Source organism: Dasypus novemcinctus, chromosome 26 (genome assembly GCF_030445035.2).
Source record: "Dasypus novemcinctus isolate mDasNov1 chromosome 26, mDasNov1.1.hap2, whole genome shotgun sequence".
NCBI lineage: Eukaryota > Metazoa > Chordata > Mammalia > Cingulata > Dasypodidae > Dasypus > Dasypus novemcinctus.
This window is the reverse complement of record NC_080698.1, coordinates 12,008,994-12,025,373: the sequence shown is the minus strand read 5'-3', so window position 1 is coordinate 12,025,373 and position 16,380 is coordinate 12,008,994. Positions and strand designations below refer to the sequence as shown.

Here is a 16,380-nt window from a genome sequence, read left to right as displayed (position 1 = left end):
AACAGGAATCATCCTAAGCTGACTTTCTTTACTCTGGCGCATTAATTAATGAGTTCTGTTTTCTGGCAGTAATAACACATAAATCTAATTATGCATGGAGACTGTGAGCAGTGCTAGTCAAAGCAGAGCAGTTTCATGGGCTGAGACCTATTGGATTTGAGTCTTCTTTGCATGGCCTGAGCAGATATTTGGTGCAGGTGCTCAAATAATGCATATGTGAACAATGTTTGATAATGGATACAACAGATAACTGTGTTGGTTAGATGATGATTCATGGAAAATTGGGAAGGCCTAGTCGAGGAGAGAGAAATCTGATCAAGTGGAAAGCAGTATTTCCACTTAGTTTATTATGCATAAAAATTTGAGCCTTCCTTTCTTTGCACCAAAAGAAGAGTGGTCCAGTGGTCCTTTATTCTACCCATTTAAGGAAGAACTTACATTTAAGAATGGGTCCTCAACAAATAACCTCAATTTAAGGCAGTTTCATGGATAGTGTAGCTATGAAACCATTTCTGAGGAAATATCTGAATAGGCCTAGTGTCTACACCAAATATAATTAAAATTTCCCCTCCAATTATCCTTCAAGGGATGCTGACACACTTTATATTTCCAGTCTTACAAGTGTTTCACATTACAAAGTATTCACTGAATCTTTTTATTTTAAACATCACAGCACAGAATAGCACTGATTGGGTAAGTTGCATTAGTCTGAAATGACCTCACTCAGTGCAAGTTTTAGATGTTTAGAAAGGTTATCTGGGGAAGCAGATTTGGCTCAACTGATAGAGCATCCGCCTACCATATAGGAGGTCCAGGGTTCAGTACCCAAGGCCTCCTGATAAGCTGGCCCACATGCAGTGCTAATGCACGCAAGGAGTGCTGTGCCATGCAGGGGTGTTCCCCGCATAGGGGAGCCCTACGCACAAGGAGTGCACCCCCGCAAGGAGAGTTGCCCTGCTTGTTCAGTTCTCGGTCCCTCCTGGAGAAGGCAGGCAAACAGTGAGCAGAGAGATGAAAGAACCATCTGGGTGAGGGGGGGATAAAGGAAAATAAAGTAAATCTAAGAAAAAAAAAAAAGAAAGGTTATCTGACAGAATTGATTAAAAAAAAAGCTGCATAGATTTAGTAATTATTCTTGGGATGTGACTTCTAAATTCAAGAATTGTATGTTTTATAAACAAGTATTTTAAAAATCACCTGAAAAGCAGCAGAGTAAGTGGTTGTATCAAGAGGTTACAAACAAGGGTCTATGGAACAAATGAAATACAGTAACCAAGTATCCAACCACTAAGCAAACATGTAATTGTGCCTCAAGATGAATTTTCAGTGAACCCTTTGAATCATCAAGGATTCAAAGAGTGATGTATCAAAACCATCCTGATGAAAGTAAAAATAGTGTGCCTTGAAAAACTGTTAAATGACTCAGAAAGTGGCTCTAATGATGACAAAGATCTGATGGCATGGTTGCATATGAAGAATTTGAATAAAATTTTTTCAAGATGTGAGAGCGGGGAAAAATTATTTCTCAGTTTTACATGATATGTGATTATGTACATAATTTGTAATATGCAATTTATATAATATGTTATTTAAATAATGTTGTAAACCAAAATGATAAATTTAATTTTCTAAGAACTTCTTTTTTTTTTTTTTAAAGATTTATTTTATTTTATTTAATTTCCCCCCCTCCCCTGGTTGTTCTTGGTATCTATTTGTTGCGTCTTGTTTCTTTGTCTGCTTTTGTTTCTTTGTCCGCTTCTGTTGTCGTCAGCGGCACAGGAAGTGTGGGCGGCGCCATTCCTGGGCAGGCTGCACTTTCTTTTTTCACGCTGGGCGGCTTTCCTCACGGGCGTACTCCTTGCGCGTGGGGCTCCCCCACGCGGGGGACACCCTTGCGTGGCATGGCATTCCTTGCGCGCATCAGCACTGCGCATGGCCAGCTCCACACGGGTCGAGGAGGCCCGGGGTTTGAACCGCGGACCTCCCATATGGTAGACGGACGCCCTAACCACTGGGCCAAAGTCCGTTTTCCTCTAAGAACTTCTTTATCTGCCTCATTCAGGTTAGCCTAAAAGTGTTCTCTTAGATTTTTTTTCATTGTGAGGTTGTAGAGTGGTGTGGTCATCACATATTCAGAGACATGTTATATTTGGTCACACACATTACTTATGTACACCACCACCACCACCACGTTGGATTAGCTCCTGAAGCTTCTCTCCTCCCCCCTTTCATGCCCTAGGTGCTAAGTTCAGCAAGCACTGTGCCTATTTGTGATCCTTGTCCCTCTAGCCAGGAAGAAACAGAAATATCTTTATTGGATTGAACTGCACATAGTGGTTAAGCACTTGTGATTTTAAGGCTTTTTGAACCATTAGGAAAGTCACCTAGCTTTTATGCCTCAGCTTCTTGTAATTTTTTAAAGGGATGTGGTGACTCCCATACACACGATATTAAACAATAGCTATAAAGCTAGGGTAATAGCCTTGGCAGAGATAAGACAGCAGTTTGAATCTGCTCTGGTTAAGACTGATTCTGAAAAACAAAAAAAAAGATGAGACTAGGACATTATATGTCCTGCTGTGACCCACTGGATGGACTGGGAAGAGTGTAAAGTACAACATGAACTATAGTTCATGCTGTGCAGCAATGCTCCAAAATGTACTCATTAAATGCAATGAATATACCATGCTAATGAAAGAAGCTGTCGATATGGGAGCAGTGGGGGTTGTGGGGAGTAGGGTATATGGAAACCTCTTGTATTTTTTAATGTATCATTTTGTGTGATCTATGTATCTTTAATAAAAATAAAAAAAATATGAGAATGTCATAAGCTAATGAGATCTTTAGCCAATTTATTGATTAAAACTGAGCAAGAAGTTTTTAATCCTCACAAAATCCTGTTCTCAACAAAAACTAAAGTACTATTAGTTGCAATTAGTAAATCCTTAAGCTTCTGATTCAATCAACCAACAAACATATCCCCTGAAACTCACTGGAACATACTGCTTCTCCTGAGGGCTGAAACCACTGTGCTGATGTGGATTTAAATGCCTATACACATTCCATAATACACACAAAATCAATTTCACAAATATGCATTTGAGAATCTGTTCGAAAGTCTGTTAACATTTCAGGTGAAAAAATTGTTCTACATTTTAACCCTATTCATCTTCAAAAAACTTTTAAACTATATTTTCTGTAAAAATATCTTTCTTCAGCTTTTTAGAAATGATATATTAGACACAGCCTGTAGGAAAAGGCTAAGAAAAATCTATACACGAATACCACTTCTTGCAAAGTGACAAGTTGTTACTGAAAGCTGTTGTTTTAGAAGCAATTAGGCCAATTAAGCCTGACAGAATGATTTCAAGAGGGATGCTGTGCAAATCCTGATCTGCAATGAGACTATGTATTAAACTGAGCAGCAACTGTTACACGAAAAGAGATATATTTCTGGAGCGCTATCCATAAATCCCTTGAAGGGACAGAGTAGAATAAGATGATGACAATGATAAATTTGGATTTTGGATTTTCCTTTCCAAAGGAAAGAGGGCATATCAATAAGCAGGTTCTACCACCCATAAATGAGAAGATTTGGTAGAGGAGAAAGTAGGTGATTGATGCATGGAAGGAAGAAAATATATAGCCAAAATTTTCTTTTTAAGTTACTACTGCTAAGGAAACTCCTCATTTCATAAAGTATGCAAATCTGAACAGAAAAGAGCTTAAGCAAAATACGTAAAGAGAGCTGGGCTTTTATTCTAAAATTAAGCAAATATAGTTAATTATGTAAAGGCTCAAATTAAGTATAATTGTGAATTATGTTCATTTTATGTCTGGGTCAGGCAGAACAACAGATAATTCAGAAAATATTACGGTGGAGATATACTAATATGATAATTAGCAGTTTTATTAGAAATAATTTGAAAGAACAGTAATGAGTGAAAACTGAAAAGGACATTATTTTTTAATTCTCAGAGTTAGAAATACACTTCCTTTTTTAAAAAACACATTAAATTGACCACTCATCATTTTTATCACTATTATTTGAGCCTAAGTTTCTATAAGCAAAGACAAGCTATATACCTGGACTCCATGTTTCTTTTCTTTATTCTGTTTTTTCGATTGCTTAACTAGAGCCAGGAGGAGACGTAAGGCAGATCCCCTGGCTGAAAAACACTAAAAATAACGCATGTCTGGTTGGATGTAACTTACAAAGTGAATACTGAGACCTCAGCTCCTCAGAAAAACTGATTTTTCTTCAAAGACAGGACAACCTGATTCATGGTCATTCTTTGAACAATCTGTACCAGTAACCAGCTCAGTTATAATAGCTGTAAGGCCCTTTTAATATCAAAGACCCTTTCATATCAAAGACACATGAGCAATTACATTATTGGCTTTTCTGCAAAGGTATAAAAGGTTGATTAGTCCTGCAGAGAAAAATAAACTTAGTATTGATCTTTATCTTTACTAAAGAGGGTTCCAAATTCAGCTATTTCAGAATCTCCTGGGAAGCTTATTAAAAATACAGCTGTCTGGGTCCCATCCCAAACCTTAGATCAAAACCTCTGCATTTCCAGAAAACTCCCTATTCTATATCTTGCTGATTTAGTATACACTGCAAGGCTTGACAAATGCTATTCTTAAGGGCCGTGCTGGGATGTCTTATGTTGCAAATCATGAATATTTCCAACATCAGTTACTTACGTGTACACCTTAAGAACAAAATCCTTTTCTTCTTTTAATTCAGTGAGTGACTGGAGGACATCTAGGATGCTTAGAACTGCACAGCCATATGGTCGCCGGTAGTGCAAGTGGGCAGGGCCCTTCTTTGAGTCATTCAGGAGCATCCGGCCTGAAGCACAGAAGAAACCAGTCAGACTGAGAACTCCATGGTCCTCTCAAGCATACCTTGATTGTCATCCAAGAATGCCAGAGCTACAGACACCTTGGAGATCTGGTAATTTAGAAGACTAAGGCTCGAGGGATGAAGGATTTTCCTCTACCCCACATCAGTCACCTTTATTGCCTATCACCAAACCAACATCAACAGTTCATTTATTAATTAATCACTTGAGAGTAAATCAGTATATTTTATGAATTTCTCCAAAAATAATCAGTGTGCTAAGGGATTTAAACTTGAAAGACATATTAAGGATTCAAAATTTATTATTTTTGCTGCCAGATATAAACTATATATGCACAGAGAAGGATGACAACGCATTCCCCAACCAAATTCGGATGCCAGACCTGCTCCTAAACTATTAAAGGAGCAAGAGCAATATCAGAAAGAATTTTTCCAATTCCCCAAAGGCCATACCTGCAGGGGCAAGGAGACTTGCAAACAAGCAAAACTAGAACCTTAACAAATGCATTATTAACTATAGCAAAAAAGTTGTTTCGTTAGCAAGGGATTAAAAATATTCCTTGAAAAAATGCACAAGATATTTCAGAATCGAAGCCTGTAAAGGAAGGCTTGGTTACTCACAGCCCTCAAAATAGGTCATAAACTTGAAGTAAAGGCTGGGTAAATCAACCACAGGACAGTGGCACATGTCACTTTCTTCATCTTGGGTGAGGTAGAGGTGAGAGGCCATCCATCTACTAGAGTAAGTGGATACTGGATAGTATCTCTAATTGGGGGGAAAATATCATGGATATATAATTTTGGATATATATCACAGCAAGGGCCATTCACCACCTGCTAAACTGGCTTCCTTGGCAATCTGCTATAAAATATGGAGGGGAAGGTTTATATAGGGGCAGGGCATAGTGATGTAGAGAATGTAAAAAAGCAGACCACTTGAAATAGTCTGGGTTCAAAACCAAAAGGGAGGAGAATGTTTCAAGTGAGAAAAAAATGCATTCATTTATATCAAACCTAGCTATTATAACACAGTAGCTGAGCTAGAGAGACAATCCAAACTGGACTCTGATCCTGGGACCTGAAATAACAGATAAGAGTTGGGAGAAGGCGAAGCTCATGAATAGGAGACATGTATTTCAGGTTGGGCTGGTCTTACTCATGTGAATGGATAAGGTAGACAGTACCTATTCGGATAACATGGGCAACTATATATAAGTCTCTCTTCATATCTTTGCTGCTCAGATCCTAAGAAAAGAGAAAAGGTAAGTAAATTAAGGCAATGAATACACACACAAGAAATTAAAAATTTAGTTTGAACCTATTAATGGTTTGCTTTTGGTACCTTTAGCATGTGTTATAAGTGAGGAAAGGGGGACTAAAGTACATTGCATTATAGTGTTTATCAAACTTCCGCAGTGGAAGTTTGGATATAAGTTTTTAGAAATTCATTTTCTTGACAATATTTTCCAGCCTTATTTAGACCAGTTAACAAATCAAATACTAGAAGCATTCTCATATTAGAAATCTTCTTGATATGGGTTTATCTCATATTGACCCTTAAGACCACTTGAAAACATTTTCTAACGATGCAGAAAAATGGGAAAACACTAAGCAACTGATTAATTACTTTTATTCTAAATATTTATTCTCTACTTATTTTACATTTATTTCCCCATCTACAAACAATTATTGCATACTAAGCCTATTCCCTTGAAAGGAGATTATTTTGGGCTTAGTGAAAACTAAAAAATTTGATCTCCATTTGTATTAAAATATAAAGCTGAAAATAATTTTACATAGAAACTTTTAGGGGCCTACTTATCAATAAATGAATCTGATCTACCATCAGATTTGTTTAGAACACATTTTGAAATAAAATATTTATATCTATAATTTAATGAATTTTACTTGCAGTAGTTAAATTTTCTTAAATATATATTTTATTTCAGACTTTTCATCAGGCCATCAACTAGCACCCCCCACTTATTACTATGAATTAGTGAAGATTGTTGATAGAGTATTTTCTGTTCCAAATGGGACAGCATCCCATGATTTCCCTTTAGTTTCTAGGAAAGAATTTCCATATCTCATTTATTTCCCATCTTTTATGTCTGATGGTCCCAGATGCTTGCCTCTATTGAGTAAAGGAAGGAAAAGGGGCAATCAAGAGGCAGTCATGATTTGGGTGACCTTTGAGAACCACAATTCCTGTCTTTGTTTTATTTTTATACCTGTTATTAGGGCATGGCAAGCAAGGAACCTAGGACATAAAATTTAAGGACGTATTCATACTCAGTTTTCTCTGTCTTGCTTGGCTCATCCTAGCCCCAGTCTTGCCTCAATGACTGGTCCTGAACATACAAAATAAAAAAGAGACTTTAAAAAGTAATATGTAAGTAATTGTGAAACAAGCTTTTAGATTCTCAATTGATATAATATTCTGCCAAGTTCTTAATAAAATAATGAATATGCTTACAATAAAGTAGGTTTAAAAATAACTGTATATAAGTTGGTATCTCTGGATTTACAAAGGTATTTTTTACTAATTTATTACAGAAGTTGTATGTTTAGAGAAAAATCATGCAAAAAGTAGACCTTCCATATACCACACTCAAACATAAAATTTTCTGTATTACTGACACTTGGCATTACTGTGTTACCTTTGTTACAAATGATGAAACAATATTATTATAATTATACTATTTATACATCATTTACAATAGGGTTAACAGTTTAAATTGTACAGTTCTATGTTCCTTTCTTTTTTTTAAGATTTTAAAAAGTTTATCACCCCCCTTTCCCCCAGATGGTTCTTTGGTCTGTCTGCTCATTGTTTGCTTGCCTCCTCCAGGAAGCACTGGGAACCAAACGTGGGGCCTCCCAAATGAGAAGCGAGTGCCCAGTGACCTGAGCCACATCCGTTCCCCGAGGCAGATACTCTATGAGTTGAGACACATTTACTTCCCACAAGTTTTTAATTTTCATGAAGTCCCATTTATCTCCGTTTTTGTTTGGTTGCTTGTGCTTTCAGTGTAAAGTCTAAGATACCACCATCTAACACAAGGTCCTAAAGATGCTTTCCTATGTTTTCTTCTAGGAGTTTTATAGTTTTTTCCCCTTATATTTAGGTTTTTCATTCACTGTGAATTAATTTTTGTAGGTGGTGTGAGTTAAGGGTCCTCCTTCATGCTATTATATATGGATATACAGTTTTTTCAGCACCATTTGTTGACAAGACTAGTCTTTCCCAATTGAGTGGTTTTGGTACCTTTGTCAAAAATTAATGGCCATAGATGGGAAGGTTGATTTCTTAGCTGTCAATTCTATTCCATCATTCTTTGTATCTATCCTTGTGTCAGGACCACACTGTTTTGATTACTGTAGCTTTGTAATAAGTTTAAAAATTGGGAAGTGTGAGTCTCCCAACTATGTTTTCCTTTTTCAAGATGGCTTTGGCTAGTCAGGGCCCTTACACATCTATATAAATCTGATGATTGGTTTTTCCTCTTCTGCAAAGGCGGCGGCTGGAATTTGGTTTGAGATTGTGCTGAATCTGTAAATTGCTTGAGTAGACAATATTTGAACAATATTTCTCTTTTAATCCATGAACACTGAATGCCCCTCTATTTATTTAAGTCCTCTTTGATTTCTTTTAGCACTGTTTTGTAGTTTTTTTGGGTATAAATCTTTTATATCCTTGGTAAAATTTATTCCTAGGTATTTTATTCTTTTGGTTACTACTATACATGGTATTTGTTTCTTGAATTCCTCTTCAGATTATTCATTACCAGTATATAAAAACACTACCAACTTTTGAGTGCTAATGTACCCTGCCACTTTGCTGAACTCATTTATTAGCTCTAGGAACTTTCTGGTGGATTTTTCAGGATTTTCTATATATAGGATTATATCATCTGTAAATAGGGACATTTTAACTTCCTCCATTCCAGTTTGGATGCCTTTTATTTCCTTTTCTTGCCTAACTGCTCTGGCAAGAATTACAATGTTGAGTAACAGTGGTGACAGTAGGCAATCTTGTCTTATTCATGATCTTACAGGAAAGATTTCAGTATGTTAGCAGTGAGGTTTTCATATAGACTTTTTTTTTTTTTAAGATTTATTTGATTTATTTCTCTCCCTTTTCCCCCCACCCCTGTCGTCTGCTCTCTGGTGTCCATTTGCTGTGTGTTCTTGCACCTGCTTGCATTCTCAGTGGCACCAGGAATCTGTGTCTCTTTTTGTTGCATCACCTTGCTGCGTCAGCTCTTTGTGGGTGCAGTGCCACTCCTGGGCAGGCTGTGCTTTTTTTCACGCGGGGTGGCTCTCCTTGTGGTGCGTACTCCTTTTGCGGGGGGGCTCCCCCATGCGGGGGACACCCCTGCATGGCATGGCCCTCCTTGCGTGTGGCAGCACTGTGTGTGGGCCAGCTTGCTACATGGCCAGGAGGCCCTGGGTTTGAACCCTGGACCTCCTATATGGTAGGGGAACACTTTATCAGTTGAGCCACATATCCACTTCCCCATATATACTCTTTATCATATTAAATAAGTTTCCTTCTATTGTTAGGTTTCTGAGTGTTCTTATCACATGCTGGATTTAGTCAAGTGCCTTTTATGCATCAAGATGATTACATGGGTTTCCCTCTTCATTCTATTAATGTGGTATATGACATTAATTAATATTCATATGTTGAACCACCCTTGAGTACTAGAGATAAATCCCTCTTGATCGTGGTGTAGAATTCTTTTAACATGATGTTCGATTAGGTCTGCTAGTATATTGTTGAGGATCTTTGCCTCTCTATTCATAGGGATATTGTCCTATAATTTTCTTGTCTTGTAGTATCTTTACATGGTTTTGGTATGAGGGTGATGGTGGCTTCATTCTATTAATGTGGTATACGACATTAATTAATATTCAAAGAACCATCTGGGGGAAAGGGGGGGGATAAACTTTTTAAAATCTTAAAAAAAAGAAAGGAACATAGAACTGTACAATTTAAACTGTTAACCCTATTGTAAATGATGTATAAATAGTATAATTATAATAATATTGTTTCATCATTTGTAACAAAGGTAACACAGTAATGCCAAGTGTAATATAGAAAATTTTATGTTTGAGTATGGTGTATGGAAGGTCTATTTTTTGCATGATTTTTCTCTAAACATACAACTTCTGTAATAAATTAGTAAAAAATACCTTTGTAAATCCAGAGATACCAACTTATATTCATTCATTTATTTATTTATTTTTAAAAGATTTATTTATTTATTAATTCCCTCCCTCCCCTGGTTGTCTGTTCTCTGTGTCTATTTGCTGCGTCTTGTTTCTTTGTCCGCTTCTGTTGTCCTCAGCGGCACGGTAAGTGTGGGCGGCGCCATTCCTGGGCAGGCTGCACTCTCTTTCATGCTGGGCGGCTCTCCTTATGGGTGCACTCCTTGCGCATGGGGCTCCCCTATGCGGGGGACACCCCTGCGTGGCAGGGCACTCCTTGTGCGCATCAGCATTGCGCATGGGCCAGCTCCACACAGGTCAAGGAGGCCCGGGGTATGAACCTTGGACCTCCCATGTGGTAGACGGATGCCCTAACCACTGGGCCAAGTCTGTTTCCTTATTTATTTATTTATTTCTCTCCCCTCCCCCCTGCCACCCTGGTTGTCTGTTCTCTGTGTCTATTTGCTGCATCTTCTTTGTCTGCTTCTCTTGTTGTCAGTGGCATGGGAATCTGTGTTTCTTTTTGTTGAGTTATCTTGCTGTGTCAGCTCTCCGTTCATGTGGCACCATTCCTGGGCAGGCTGCACTTTCTTTCGTGCTGGGCGGCTCTCCTTATGGGGCGCACTCCTTGCGCGTGGGGCTCCCCTATGCGGGGGACACCCCTGCGTGGCACAGCACTCCTTGTGCGCATCAGCACTGAGCATGGGCCAGCTGCACACGGGTCAAGGAGGCCCGGGGTTTGAACCATGGATCCCCCATGTGGTAGACGGATGCCCTAACCACTGGGCCAAGTCCGTCGCCCATCTTCTTTTTTAATGTAGGCATTCAGAGGTATAAATTTCCCTCTCAGCACTGCCTTTGCTGAATTCCCCAAAGTTTGGTATGTTGTGTTTCATTTTCACTTGCCTCAAGATATTTTCTGATATACCTTTTGATTTCTTGTTTCACAGATTATGTTTAAGTGTGTGGTGCTTAATTTCCATGTATTTGTGAATTTTCCAGTTCTCCCTTTGTTATTGTTAGCTTCATTCAATTTTGTTTGGAGTAGATACACTGTATGACTTCAGTATTTTTAAATTCATTGAGACTTGTTTTGTGACCTAACATCTGGTCTATCCTGGAGAATGATCCATGTGCACTAGAGAAGAAAGCATATTCTGATGCTGTCAGGGTGAAGTGGTCTATGTGTGTATTAGTCTAGTTGGTTTATAGTATCATTCAAGTCTTATATTTCATTATTGATCTTCTGTCTAGATGTTCTATCCATTACTGAAAGTGGTCTATTGAAGTGGCCTATTATAATTTTGTACCTTCTATTTCTCCCTTCAACTGTCAATATTTGCTTGGTACATTTTTGCTGTTCTGCCATTAGGTGTATACATATTTATAATTATTGTCTTCTTGCGGAATTGACCCCTTGCATAAGTACATAATCAGTTTCTTTGCCCCTCATAATACTTTTTAATTTAAAGTCTATTTTATCTGATATAAGGATCAGATAAAATAAACCCCAGCTGTCTTTTGGTTACTATTTGCATGGTATATATTTTTTCCATCCTTTCACTATCAACCTACTTGTGTCCTTAAATTTAAGGTGAGTGTCTTGTATATAGTATATAGTTGGGCCATTCTTTTTTATCCATGCTGCCAACCTCTGACTTTTGAGAAGAGAGTTTAATCCATTTACATTTTAAAAAAAGATTTGTTTTATTTACTTATTCCCCTCCCTTCATTGTTTGCACTTGCTGTCTGCTCATCTTCTTTTTAGGAGCTACTGGGAACCAAACCCAGGAACTCCCATGTGGGAGAGAGGTGCTCAATCATTTGAGCCACCTCAACTCCCAAACCATTTATTTATTTAAAGTACACGGTGGGAAGCGGACATGGCTCAACTAACAGAGCATCCGCCTACCATACGGAGGGTCCAGTTTCAATCCCTAGGGCCTCCTGACCCATGTGGCGAGGTGGCCCACACGCAGTGCTGCTGCGCGCAAGGAGTGCCATGATACGCATGGGTGTCCCCCACCTAGGGGTGCCCGATGTGCAAGGAGTGCGCCCCGTAAGGAGAGCCACCCCATGTGACAGAAGTGCAGCTCACCCTGGAGTGGCGCCACACACACAGAGAGCTGATGCAGTAAGATGACACAACAAAAAGAGACACAGATTTCTGGTGCCATGGAGAATGCAAGTGGACACAGAAGAACACATGGCAAATGGACACAGAAAGCAGACAACAGGGAGAAGGGGAGAGAAATAAATAAATCTTTAAAAAAAATAAATTAAATAAAGTACATGGTAATAAAGCAGGGCATTATTATGCCACTTTGCTATTAGGTCTTTGTAAATCTTTTACCTTTTTTCCCTCTCAGTTCTTCCATTAATGCCCACTTTCATATTTATTTAAATATTTGTACTGTAATGTTTTGAGTCCCTTCTCATTTTTTTTTTCATATATTTTCTCTGAGGTTATCCTGGGGCTAAAATTTAACATCCTAAATCTGTAACATTCCAAAATCTAGTCATGTTTGATTTGATAACAACTTAACTTCAATAGCATACACATATATTGTTTGTACACTCATCTGTCCCCCCCTTTTGTTGTACTTGTTACAAATTATATCTTTAACATTGTATGTCCAAAACCACAGTTTCATCATTACTTTTTTAAAAAGATTTTATTTATTTCTCCCCCTGCCCACTGTTCACACTTGTTGTGTGTGTGCTATGTGCTCATCTAGAAGACAATGGCAACCAAACCCAGGACCCCATGTGGGAGGGAGGCAACTAATTGCTTGAGCCACCTCTACTCCCTGCTTTGTTGTGTCTCTCATTATGTTTTCCTTCTTGTGTCTCTTGTTGCATCATCTTGTTGTGTCAGCTTGCTGCACCAGCCTGTCATGGCAGCTCACTGTCTTGCTCTTCTCCTTTAGGAGGCACCAGGAACCAAACGCAGGACCTCCCATGTGGTAGGCAGGAGCTCAACCACTTGAGCCACATCCACTTCCCTTATCATTACTTTTTATGCATTTGAATTTTAGAACTTTACTGGAGATCTTTATTTCTTATGCCACCTGATCCAATATCTAGTGTCCTTTCCTTTCAGTCTGAAGAAATCCATTTAGCATTGTTTACAGGGCAGGTCTGGCAGAGTAGACTCTCTCAGCTTTGGTTTACATGCAAATGCTATAATCTCACCCTCATTTTTGAAAGTGTCATCAGATATAAAATTCTTAGTTGGCAATTTTTTCCAGCGTTTTAAATATTTTTAATCAGTGTCTTCTTGCCTCCATGATTTTCCAGAAATTGGCACTTAATCTCATTGAGGATAGCTTGTTTTTCTCTTGCAGCTTTCAAAAGAATCTTGCTGTCGCCACTTGATGGTTTTACAACATTGCTGAGCATGGTTCTCTTTAAGTTTATCCTTTTTGGGTTGATTCACCATCTTGTCAATCAACAAGATTGCATGTTCATATTTTTCATTAAATCTGGGAAGTATGAGAGTTATGGCCATGGCCGATGGGGTTAACTACCAGGGCAGATGGCCCCTCTTTGGAAATGGTGTTTATGTGTGATGAATCTGGACTCAGATGGGATCTCCCTTCATAAGACTTTCATGCTAATGTGCTGGAGGTGCAGTTAACGTTGGGATTTAAGATATATTTAGGGGATTTGAATCTCTGGACTGACAATGTGATACCCAGGTCCTGATCCTCAACAGACTCCAGCACCTACAATCTGATGTATTGGACTTACCGCACTCAGCTAAGATGGAGTTGAAGAAGGACAATCACCACACCATGGAGCCTAGAGTGATTACAACTGAAAATGGGAGGATTGCATCCAGCATCCATGTGGAATTTGAGCCTCCTCTTGACATAGAGGTGCAATGGACACAACCAATCCAATGTCCACATAGAAGAGGTGGTATTGGATTGAGAAAAGTGGACATGGTGGACGATGGGTATGGGGAAAGGCAGGAAGAGATGAGAGGTGGAGGTGTCTTTGGGACATGGAGCTGCCCTGGATGGTGCTTCAGAGGCAATCACCGGACATTGTAAATCCTCACAGGGCCCACTGGATGGAATGGGGGAGAGTATGGGCCATGATGTGGACCATTGACTATGAGGTGCAGAGGTGCCCAAAGATGTACTTACCAAATCCAATGGATGTGTCATGATGATGGGAACGAGTGTTGTTGGGGGGGGAGAGGGGGGGTGGGGGAGCGGGGTTGAATGGGACCTCACATATATATTTTTGATGTAATATTATTACAAAGTCAATAAAAAAAAAAAAGAAAAAAAAATCTGGGAAGTTTTCTGCTATTATTTCTTTGACTATCTATTCTGTTTCTTTGTTTCTTCTCCTCCTGGAACTCTCATATTGTATGTATTGTTATGCTTGATGGTGTCCCACAGAGCTCTTAGGTTCTGCTCACTTCTTGAAATATTTTTTTCTTTCTGCTCCTCAGTCTGAATTACTTCAATTGTCTCATCTTTGAATTCATTGATTCTCTCTTCTGTCAACTCCAATACTCCGTTGAAACCCTTTAGGTAATTTTGCACTTCAGTTATTGTGGTTATCAACTCTAGTCTTTCTGTTTGGGTCCTTTTAAAATATTTTTATCTCTTCATTAAGAGTCTCATAATGTTTGTTAATTGTTTTTCTGATATCCTTTAATTCTTTCTCTGTGTTTTCCTTTATTTCCTTGAGTATAATGAGGATCATTTTTCTGAAATCTTTGTCCAGTATGTCCAAAGAATGGTTTTCTCTAAGGATGATTTCTGGGTTTTTATCTTGTTCCTTTAGATGGGCCATCATTTCCTGTTTCTTTGTCTTGTAATATTTTGTTGCATACTATACATTTCATTTTAATACATAAAGTGTTAATTCTGAGTTTTAGCCCCCTAGTTGTTTGTTCCTTAAATGTGTATCCAGCTAATGATTTGAGATAGATTTCCTTCAGTGTCAGGAGTTAACAAAAAATAGACAGTTCAATGCAAAAAACACCTTTCACAGTCTGCAAATTTTGCTGGTGCTCTTCTTCAGAGTTTAATCCTCCCATGAAGAAGCTCAGTCCAAAGTGAACACAAAGTTAACAACCTTTCCATCTTTTCTGAGCCTGTGTCTTCTCTTGGGCTTGTGCTTGCAGATGGTCTTAAGAATTCCCACATATACAGCAATTTGAATGCCCTGTCTACTCCCTATGAAACAGACTTTCTCCCCATCCTGGGTTTCTACTTTATGACCTAAAGCAGGTAATCCTTAGCCCTAGGCAGCTTTTACTTCATCATTTCTTACACTGCTTTAGATGCCACAAGCTGCTGATTGCATGGTCATTTCCCACAGGGACCCACAATGGGAGCACAGCTTGGCTCCATACCATGCTGGTGAGGGAAAAGGGCCAGAAAGGGTACGATGTGGACCATTGACTATGAGGTGCAGAGGTGCCCAAAGATGTACTTACCAAATCCAATGGATGTGTCATGATGATGGGAACGAGTGTTGCTGGGGGGGGGGAGAGGTGGGGTGGGGGGGTGGGGTTGAATGGGACCTCACATATATATTTTTAATGTAATATTATTACAAAGTCAATAGAAAAAAAAATATGGGTGGGAGAAAAAAAAAAAAAGGGTACGATGAGCTTCTCCTACTGTTTTTATTTTTTTATCCGCCTCGCCCCCCTCCGTCCCATTGTTTGCACTCCTTGGTCTGATCTCTGTGTCCATTTGTTGTGTGTTCTTTCTGTATCTTTTTGCCTTTTTTCTTCTCATCTTTTTCTCTTTAGGAGGAACAGGAACCAATCCTGGGACCTCCAGTATGGAAGAGATGCATTCAATTGCTTGAGTTACCTCATCTCCTTGATCTGTTGCATCTCTCACTGTTTCTTCCTTGCATCTCCCTTTGTTGCACCATCTTGCTGTGCCAGCTCAACACGGTGCACGTCAGCTTCCCTTCACCAGGAGGCCCCAGGAGTCAAACCCCGGGTTTGATATCATAGATGGGAGCTCAATTGCTTTAGTCACATCCACTTCCCTCTCATATTGTTTTTAAAGCTGCATTTTCTTGATTTGGTACTCAGCTAGAAATCCTTTAAATATTTTCTGTAGTTTTAAGGCAGATGGCTCTGCCAGTTTATGCTAGTTGTTCAAAAATTCTCTGGGGGAATGGTACACTGGAGCATCTTATACTGCTGTTTTGGTCCAGGAAGCTTCCCCAAAGATACTTTTTTTAAAAAAAGGTTTATATTTTACTTATTTCTCTTCATTCCCTACCTCCCCCTCCCCAGTTGTCTGCTC

General features: G+C 38.9%; 1 protein-coding gene across 15 annotated transcripts in view; it reads right to left on the bottom strand.

The window, feature by feature from the left end:
- DOCK3 (dedicator of cytokinesis 3) overlaps positions 1-16,380 on the bottom strand; it is a 657,203-nt gene that overhangs the window by 200,010 nt on the left and 440,813 nt on the right. For all 15 annotated transcript variants that reach the window (XM_058288315.2, XM_058288314.1, XM_058288308.2 and 12 more), the window contains exons 11-12: positions 6,055-6,115; positions 4,711-4,858 (exon numbers count right to left, since the gene is read on the bottom strand). In XM_058288315.2, the coding sequence (XP_058144298.1) occupies positions 4,711-4,858; positions 6,055-6,115 (209 nt within the window). The remainder of the gene's footprint in view (positions 1-4,710; positions 4,859-6,054; positions 6,116-16,380) is intronic.